Below are 9,706 nucleotides of genomic sequence, written 5' to 3' on the forward strand. Positions count from 1 at the left end.
CGCCTCCCGGGTTTACGCCATTCTCCTGCCTCAGCCTCCTGAGTAGCAGGGACTACAGGCGCCCGCCACCTCGCCCGGCTAGTTTTTTTTTTTTTTTGTATTTTTAGTAGAGATGGGGTTTCACCGTGTTAGCCAGGATGGTCTCGAACTCCTGACCTCGTGATCCACCCGTCTCGGCCTCCCAAAGTGCTGGGATTACAGGCTTGAGCCACCGCGCCCGGCCAAGTCTGAGGAATTTAAAGGTGCGGCCAGAGTGTTCGCCTGGGCGAAATTAAAACCTGGGGTATGGGGTAACAGAGGCTGAGGCCAGGTGGAGGCATGCCAGATTCCGGAAGCCTTGACATCAAAATCAGGGGGCACTGCCTGGCGGAAAGGGGCGTGGTTTAAAGGTTAGGCGGGGCCGTGGGGGCGTGGCCAAATGCCAAGAGGTGGAGCCAACTTGGAGGCCTTGAAGGTACTCAACTAAGGAATACGTGAAAATGGACGTAATGAGAATGCCTGGCGGGCCGGAGAAGGAGCTTTGCGGGGAGGTAGCAGTCAATTCTCAAGCGACTGAGTCAACTCAGGAACAGGGTGAGAAGGGAGGAGGTGGTTGAGATCAGAATGACAGGTGTGGTCAACTCCAGAGGCAGGGCCATACTGAAGATGTGGATCGAGTAAAAACCTGAGGTTATAATTCTAGCAGTTTGGGAGGCGGAGGCGGGATCATCGTTTGAGCTCAGGAGTTCGAGACCAGGCTGGGCAACGTAGCGAGCCCTCGTCTTTACTAAAAACGAAAATAAATTAGGCCTGGCGTGGTGGCTCACGCATGTAATACTAGCACTTTGGGAGGCCTAGGAGGGTGTTTCACAAGATCTCCATCCTGGCCAACATGGTGAAACCCCCTCTCTATTAAAAATACAAAAATTAGCTGGGTGTGGTGGCGCGTGCCTGTAGTCCCAGTTACTCGGGAGGCTGAGGCAGGAGAATCACTTCAACCCGGGAGGCGGAGGTTGCAGTGAGCCGAGATCGCCCCACTGCACTCCAGCCTGGCAACAGAGTGAGACTCCGTTAAAACAAACAAATAAAAAAAAGAGAGAGAGAGAGAGAGAGAATATAGCCGTACCTGCTGGCCTGCGCTTGTCGACCCAGTTACTTGGGAGGCTGTGGCGGGAGGATCACTTGAGCCTAGGAAATTCAAGGTTTCAGTGAGCCATGATCACGCCATTGTACTCCAGCCTGGTCGACAGAGCAATACCCTGTATCAAAAATGAAACAAAAATCACCCTAAAGCTGGAGTTATGGTGTAGTGGGCGTGGTCAGAGCTAGGAGGCCAGGCAAGGGCAAGACCAAGGTCAAAAGTTGCACATTTCAACTCTGCTCAAACATAGCAAACACAAATACAGCGTTATGTATACTCCAGGCACTTCCCAATAATTAACCAATTTCATCCTCTCAACTATCCCCTGGAGGTGTGGGTTCTCTTATTTATTTATTTATTATTTAGAGACAGAGTCTTGCTCTTGTTGCCCAGGCTGAAGCACAATGGCACAATCTTAGCTCACTGTAATCTCCGCCTCCCTAGTTCGAATGATTTTCCTCCTTCAGCCTCCCAAATAGCTGGGATTACAGGCACCAGCCACCACGCCCTGCTAAGTTTTGTATTTTTAGTAGAGATGGGGTTTCACCACGTTGACCAGACTGGTCTTGAACTCCTGACCTCAGGTGATCCGCCCGCCTCGGCCTCCCAAAGTGCTGGGATTACAGGCGTGAGCGACCGCGCCCGGCCGGGTACTCTTATTATCCCCATTTTTAAAATGAGGAAACCGAGGCAGAGGTTGGACGACCTGTGTACACTGCTAGGAATTAGCACAACGGGGGTTTTAACTCAAGCAGGCGCGCTCCCGAGTCCGTCTTCTCAACCAGTCTCCCCCCACCCACCCTGAAAGAACCTGGGATCGGGAGTCCACAGCCCGGGATGTGTGACCCGGTGGGACCCTCCGGCTCCAGGGGCGGCCGTGGAGGGCGGGGCAGGGGCGCGGCAGTCCGGGCGCCTCCCAGGGCCGGAAGCGGCAGAGCCGGTCCCGGCTCCACCCCCGGCCCTGAAGCTCCGCCAGCCGCCGCCATGAGTAGCTTTGGACCTGGGTGAGACCCTTTTGCAGACTACCCCCCATCTCCTCTCCGCGCTCCAGGGGCTTAGATCTCAGGTCTCCCCTATCCCCTGGGGCCCAGGCCGGCGTGGGGACACGCCCCTTCCCTTAAACTCTCCAGGTTTCTCCCGCTGCTTGACGTTTGGGGTGCTGGGGGACTGCGGGTGGGGGGCGTTGGGAGCACCGTGCTGATTAGGAGGGAAGGGTCCTTGGTGACTCCCTTCTTTCAGGATCGCGTCCCTGCCACTTCGTGCTGTGTGATCTTTGGCGATCCCTGCCTCTCTGGGCCTGTGTCTTAGGCTCTGCAAGATCAACCGAGCAAAGCACACGGCCTGCAGAGAGGCAGCGCTCTGCCCCTTACTCGGCCCCGTTTTCATCGGACCTCCGGGGAGCGGTGGGGAGGAGGAATGGTGTCTCCCCTTTTCTGACCTGACTGCTAAGACCTTTTGTTTTTCTTTGTCCTTTCCTAACAGCAAAACCAAAGAAGTTATCTTCAGTGTGGGTGAGTGGGGAGATGGGGAAGGGCTTGGTGGAAGCTTGCTTGCTGGGATGACAAGCTGGAGCCAGAGGTCAGGAATCCTGGCTACTGGGTCTTTGCCTTTCTGGCTTCAGTTTCCTTGCCTTAAAAAAAAAAAAAAAAAAAAAAAAGCTGGAAGAGGAGCGGGAATAGGGATGGGGCTGGTGTCAGTGCCTGACCTCTGGGGGTGTCCTGGCAGAGGATGGCTCCGTGAAAATGTTCCTGAGGGGCCGCCCTGTGCCCATGCTGATCCCAGATGAGCTGGCACCCACCTACAGCCTGGACACACGCTCGGAGCTGCCTTCTTGCCGGCTCAAGCTGGACTGGGTGTATCCTTTTCTGGAATCCCCTCAGTGCTCCCATCTCTTCAAGAGGAAATAGAAAGGCGGTCAAGGCAGCTCAGGCCTGTAATCCCAGCACTTTGGGAGGCTGAGATGGGAGGATCGTTTGAGGCCAGGAGTTTGAGACCCGCCTGGGCAACACACAAAAAAAGGTACAGCACGTTCAAGGGCTGTGTGACCAGAGTGGGAATGGTGCATTTGAGCAACAATGAGTTGGAAATGGCTGGGAGCCCCGGCTTTGGAGTCTGACAGAGATGGGATCAAACCCCAGTCCAGCCCGTAGCTGGCTGTGTGACCCAGGAAAAGTCGCCTTGACTCTGTGTGTTAATTGCCTTCTCTGAAAAATGAATTTCATGGCTGAGGCGGGAGGATCACCTGAGGTCAAGAGTTTGAGACCAGCCTGACCAATATGATGAAATCCCGTGTCTATTAAAAATACAAAAATTAGCCGAGCGTGGTTGCATGTGCCTGTAAACCCAGCTACTCGGGAGACTGAGACAGGAGAATCGCTTGAACCCACGAGGCAGAGGTTGCAGTGAGCCGAGATTGCCCCATTGCTCTCCGGCCTGGGCCACAAGAGCAAAACTCCGTCTCAAAAAAAAAAAAAAAAAAAAAAAAAATAGCCAGACATGGTGGCATGCTCCTGTGATTCCCAGCTACTCTGGAGGCTGAGGTGGGAGGATCACTTAAGCCTGGGAGGTCGAGGTTGCAGTGAGCCATGATTGTACCATTGCACTCCAGCCTGGACGACAGAGTGAGACCCTGTCTCAAAAACAAAACAAAACAAAAAATTCAAAATAATAATAACTCAAGCACTTACTATGTGACAGACACTGTTCTAAGTTATTCCAGGTATGAATTTGTTTTTTTTACAACTAGTGGCCTCCGAGAGCTCTCCGAGGCCTACAGTTTGGAAATTATTATACCCCCTTTCCAGATACAGAAACTGAGATTATATATAGGGACAAGAATCCTGATTCTGGGACTCAAACTTTTTCCTAAAAGCCTATTGAGCTTGGAGTCCACACCCCAGGAATCTGGTCCGTGTCTGCTTCTCTCTCAGCCTTGGTTTACTCTTTGGAGGAGACAGGGTGGTTGGTGAAATGGCCTGGCCTTCTGGGAGCCCAGAGCCTTCTCGAGGCAGCTGGAAACATCCCCTGGAATCTGTCCCGAATGTCCTGCCAGTGGGGCTTGATAAGCATCTGATGAGAGGTGGCTGAGACTGCAAAAGCGTGGACCTCAGATTGCTCCCCTCTGCAGTGACTGCAGGGCACAGCAGTTTCCACTGGGTCAGGATATATGTATACTGACAATCATTCAGATATTTTCTTGTTTTTGAGACACCCAGGCTGGAGTGCAGTGGCACGATCTTGGCTCACTACAATCTCCATCTCCTGGGTTCAAGCCATTCTCCTGCCTCAGCCACCCGAGTAGCTGGGTGGCATGCGCCACCATGCCTGGCTAATTTTTTGTGTGTTTTTTTTTTTAGTCAAGACAGGGTTTCGCCATGTTGGCCAGGCTGGTCTCGGACTCCTGACCTCAAGTGATCCACCTGCCTCGGCCTCCCAAAGTGCTGAGATTACAGGCGTGAGCCACCGTGCTTGGCCCATTCAGATATTTTCTGAACATCTGCGACATAGGGCTGGGGACCCAGTGCTGACCATGACAGCATCCACCTGCCCTCCTGGGGCATACAGTCTAGCATGGGAACAGACTCGTTGAGAGTGACAACCCAGAGTGTGCAAGGCTGGGATAGGGAATCCACAGGGATGGGGCTGACCCAGCCTGGGGTCATGGAGGGCTTCCTGGAGGAAGAGATGCAGAAATGAAAAGAACAGCCCAATCTCAGCCACCATGGAACTCACAGTCTTATCGGGGAATATGAGCAGTTAACAAATAAACCAGATAACTATCAGCCTGGGCAGCAAAGCGAGATGCCATCTCTACAAAAATTTTTTTAAAAATTAGCCAGGCAGGCTGGGTGCAGTGGCTCATGCCTATAATCCCAGCACTTTAGGAGGCCAAGACGAGTGGATTGCTTGAGCCCAGGAGTTTGAGACCAGCCTGGGCAACATGGCGAGACTGCATCTTTACAAAAAATATATAAAAAATTAGCTGGGCATGGTGGTGCATGCCTGTAGTCTCAGCTATTTGGGAAGCGGAGGCAGGAGGATCACTTAAGCCCAGGAGATTGAGGTTGCCTCTTCTGTCGTTTATAAGGACACTTGTGATCGGATTTGTGATAATCCAGGATGATCTCATCTTGAGATCTATAATTATATCTGCAAAGACCCATTTTCCTTGTAAGGTCACATTTGCAAGTTGAGGGGATTAAGAAACAGACATAGGCTGGGCTCAGTGGCTCACACCTAGAATCCCAGCACTTTGGGAGGCCGAGGCAGGCGGATCACCTGAGGTCGGGAGTTTGAGACCAGCCTGACCAATATGGAGAAATCCTGTCTCTACTAAAAATACAAAATTAGGCGGGCATGGTGGCGCATACCTGTAATCCCAGCTACTTGGGAGGCTGAGGCAGGAGAATCTCTTGAACCCAGGAGGTGGAGGTTGCCATGAGCCGAGATCACGCCATTGCGCTCCTGGCTGGGCAACAAGAGTGAAACTCCACATCAAAAAAAAAAACAAAAAACAAAGGAAACAGACATGTTTTTTTTGGAGTGGGAGGGAACCATCAGCCCACTACAGAGGTGAGAGTGGAAACAGAAAAACCTCATTCCAATGAGCTTGTTGAGTCTGGTCCTCAGCCAGTGTGTGTGATGCAAAATACATTCCTTGGCCCGGCGCCAGTGGCTCATGCCTCTAATCCCAGCACTTTGGGAAACCAAGGTGGGTGGATCACCTGAGGTCAGGAGTTGGAGACCACCCTGACCAATATGGTGAAACCCCATCTCTATTAAAAATACAAAAATTAGCCTGGCATGGTGGCATGCGCCTGTAGTCCCAGCTACTTGGGAGGCTGAGACAGGAAAATTGCTTGAACCCTGAGGCGGAGGTTGCAGTGAGCTGGGATTATGCCACTGCACTCCAGCCTGGGCGACAGACTCCATCTTAAATAATCAAAGCAGGCTGGGTGTGGTGGCGCACACCTGTAATCCCAGCACTTTGGGAGGCCGAGGCGGGTGCATCATGAGGTCAGGAGATCAAAACCATCCTGGCCAACATGGGGAAACACCATCTCTACTAAAAATATAAAAATTAGCTGGGCTTGGTGGCGTGTGTCTGTAGTCCCAGATACTCAGGAGGCTGAGGCAGGAGAATCGCTTGAACCAGGGAGTCGGAGGTTGCAATGAGCTGAGATTGTGCCACTTTTCAAAAAAAAAGAAAAAATAAATAAATAAATAAATAAACAGAAAACAACAACAAGAAAAAGACACATTCCTTAACGGGCCCCTGGGTGGCTCCAGCTATGGCTACCGTGGCCGAGACTGCCGGGCCAACCTTTATTTGCTGCCCACCGGGGAGATAGTGTACTTTGTGGCCTCCGTGGCTGTGCTATACAGCGTGGAGGAGCAGAGGCAGCGACACTACCTGGGACACAACGATGACATCAAATGGTGAGATGTGGGAGGGAGGGGATGGGAGGGGGGCTGTGGCCGGAGGTGGAGCTCCAGCCCCTGCCCCTCTAGGCCTCTTTTCACATTGCTGCCCTGTGGGGTTTGGGGCGAGGCCAAGACGTGGCTCCCAGCTGCCCTCCAAAGCCACCAGCTGCCCTCAGGCTGAATTCAGTGGGAAAATGGATTGAATATCAATATTTCAATATTTCAGATGTTTTAGTTGGGTGTGGTGGTGAGCCCCTATGGTCCCAGCTACTCGGGAGGCTGAAGCAAGAGGATTGCTTGAACTCAGGAGGTCGAGGCTGCGGTGAGCTGTGATTGAGCCACTGCACTCCAGCCTGGGTGAAAGAGCCAGCCTTGTCTCAGAAAAAATTCAGACAGTGAATTCACTCAATTCCTGGATCTTTCCCTTCTTTTGAAAATCTGGGGCCGGGCCCAGTGGCTCACACCTGTAATCCTAGCACTTTGGGAGGCCAAGGCGGGTGGATCACGAGGTCAGGAGATCGGAACCATCCTGGCTAACACGGTGAAACCCCGTCTCTACTAAAATCACAAAAAAAAATTAGCTGGGCGCCGGGCGCGGTGGCTCAAGCCTGTAATCCCAGCACTTTGGGAGGCCGAGACGGGCGGATCACGAGGTCAGGAGATCGAGACCATCCTGGCTAATACGGTGAAACCCCGTCTCTACTAAAAAATACAAAAAACTAGCCGGGCGACGAGGCGGGCGCCTGTAGTCCCAGCTACTCGGGAGGCTGAGACAGGAGAATGCCCTGAACCCGGGAGGCGGAGCTTGCAGTGAGCTGAGATCCGGCCACTGCACTCCAGCCTGGGTGGCAGAGCAAGACTCCGTCTCAAAAAAAAAAAAAAAAAAATTAGCTGGGCATGGTGGCGGGCACCTGTAGTCCTAGCTACTCGGAAGACTGAGGCAGGACAATGGGGTAACCCCAGGAGGCAGAGCTTGCAGTGAGCCCAGATCACACCACTGCACTCCAGCCTGGGCGACAGAGTGAGACTCCGTCTCAAAAAAAAAAAAAAAAGGAAAAGAAAAAGAAAATCTGGGGCCGGGCACGGTGGCTCAAGCCTGTAATCCCAGCACTTTGGGAGGCCGAGACGGACGGATCACTAGGTCAGGAGATCGAGACCATCCTGGCTAATGAAGGGGTGGCCTGCCCCTCCACACCTGTGGGTGCTTCTCGTTAGGTGGAATGAGAGACTTGAGAAAAGAAATAAAGACACAGAGACAAAGTATAGAGAAAGAAAAGCGGGACCCAGGGGACCAGTGCTGTGCTTACAGAGGACCCACACTGGCACCGGCCTCTCTGCTCCCTTAGTATTTATTGATAATTATCTTTACCATCTAAAAAATAAGGGAGTGGCTGGAAAATAGGATCATTGTAGGGAGGAAATCAGCAGTAAGACACATGAACAAAAATCCTTGTAACATGAATAAGTTTAAAGGAAAAATGCTGTGCCTTGAGATGCATATGCGAACATCTCCATAAACCTTTTAGCAATATTGCTCCAGCAAGCCCCACCTTATTCCTGAAGGTGGTTTTCTCCTTACTCAGTAACACAAAGCACACAATGGGTTTTACCCGGAGATGTACCATTGCCCAGGGAGGGGCAGGAGACAAATGTTTTTCTCTTTCTTGAGATTTAAGAGAATGGTGATGACCTTTAACTACGAGCAGCCTTTAGGCTCTCGTTTAACAAATCACATTCTGCACAGCCCAAAATCCTTTTAACCTTGATTACCACAGCGATGTCTCTAGCAAGGACAAGATTGGGGGTAGAGTCACAGATTAACAGCATCTCAAATACAGAACTAAATGGAGTCTCTTATGTCTACTTCCTTCTATATAGACACAGTAACAGGCTGATCTCTCTTTGTTTTCCCCACAGCTAACATGGTGAAACCCCGTCTCTACTAAAAAAATTACAAAAAACTAGCCGGAGGTGGTGGTGGATACCTGTAGTCCCAGCTACTCGGGAGGCTGAGGCAGGAGAATGGCGTAAACCCGGGAGGCGGAGCTTGCAGTGAGCTGAGATCCGGCCACTGCACTCCAGTCTGGGCGACAGAGCGAGACTCTGTCTCAAAAAAAAAAAAAAGAAAAGAAAAGAAAAGAAAATCTGGGCAGCGAGGTGGCTCACACCTGTAAAACCAGCACTTTGGGAGGCCAAGGCGGAAGGATTGCTGAAGCCCAGGAGTTGGAGGCTGCAGTCAGCTTATGATCCTGCCACTGCACTCTAGCCTGGGTGACAGAACAAGACTCCATTTTTTTTTTTTTTTTTTGAGAACTAGTCTCACTCTGTCTCCCAGGCTGGAGTCTAGTGGCACTATCTCCACTCACTGGAACCTCCGCCTTCTGGGTTCAAGCGATTCTCCTGCCTCAGCCTCCTGAGGAGCTGGAACTACAGGTGCCCGCCACCACGCCGAGCTAATTTTTGTACTTTTAGTAGAGACAGGGTTTCCCCATGTTGGCCCGGCAGATCTCGAAGTCCTGACCTCAGGTGATCCGCCCGCCTTGGCCTCCCAAAGTGCTGGGAGACTCCGTCTCTTAAAAAAAAAAAAAACTGAATAGGCATTCCAGACAATTCCTGGTGGTTGGAGCAGGGTGGTGTAATCCCCCTTAAATCAGTGTGCTCTCCTGGCCGCTATTTGAAGTACAGACCTGCGTCCTGATGGCATTTGAGTTAGAGACCCCAGGCTTGAGTCTTGCTTCTGAGCCAGGTACCTGGAGGGCATCCGCTTACGGCTGTTAATGGACTAAATACATGTTTATTGACTAAACTGAACCAGCCAATTTGTGGAATGAATATCCTGGGTCGCTGGGAGCCTCCTCTTTCCCACTGAGCCTTGGTCTGTCTGTCCCTTTCTGCAGCTTGGCCATCCACCCGGATATGGTCACCATCGCCACGGGACAGGTGGCGGGCACCACTAAGGAAGGGAAGGTAATGGAAGGGAGGGGAAAGCAGAGAAGAGTGCAGGACGCAGTTGTGGGGGACACGCAGCTGGCCTCCTCAGGGTAACAAGCCTCTCTTCCCTGCAGCCGCTGCCACCCCACGTGCGCATCTGGGACTCAGTTTCCCTCTCCACCTTACACGTGCTGGGCTTGGGGGTGTTTGACAGAGCCGTGTGCTGTGTGG

The 9,706-nt window shown here is 52.0% G+C and overlaps 1 protein-coding gene and 1 long non-coding RNA gene across 5 annotated transcripts in view; one reads left to right on the forward strand and one right to left on the reverse strand.

Annotated features, from left to right (window-relative positions):
- The window catches only part of LOC116418576, a 2,952-nt gene extending 1,716 nt beyond the window's left edge, over positions 1-1,236 (reverse strand). The window contains exon 1 of the long non-coding RNA XR_004228666.1: positions 1,106-1,236. This is a non-coding gene — a long non-coding RNA (uncharacterized LOC116418576). The remainder of the gene's footprint in view (positions 1-1,105) is intronic.
- The window catches only part of EML2 (EMAP like 2), a 35,230-nt gene that overhangs the window by 1,252 nt on the left and 24,272 nt on the right, over positions 1-9,706 (forward strand). For 3 of the 4 annotated variants that reach the window (XR_003309987.1, XM_026457349.1, XM_026457348.1), the window contains exons 4-8: positions 2,603-2,631; positions 2,846-2,975; positions 6,410-6,559; positions 9,442-9,511; positions 9,610-9,678. Coding sequence is in view for 3 of the 4 variants with exons in the window: in XM_026457349.1 (XP_026313134.1) it covers positions 2,603-2,631; positions 2,846-2,975; positions 6,410-6,559; positions 9,442-9,511; positions 9,610-9,678 (448 nt within the window). In the remaining variant the exon portion in view is untranslated. Of the gene's footprint in view, positions 1-1,810; positions 2,125-2,602; positions 2,632-2,845; positions 2,976-6,409; positions 6,560-9,441; positions 9,512-9,609; positions 9,679-9,706 lie in introns of those variants that run through there. The other variant, XM_026457350.2, reaches the window with a different exon arrangement.

The sequence above is a fragment of the Piliocolobus tephrosceles genome, chromosome 21, assembly GCF_002776525.5.
Source record: "Piliocolobus tephrosceles isolate RC106 chromosome 21, ASM277652v3, whole genome shotgun sequence".
Taxonomy (NCBI): domain Eukaryota; kingdom Metazoa; phylum Chordata; class Mammalia; order Primates; family Cercopithecidae; genus Piliocolobus; species Piliocolobus tephrosceles.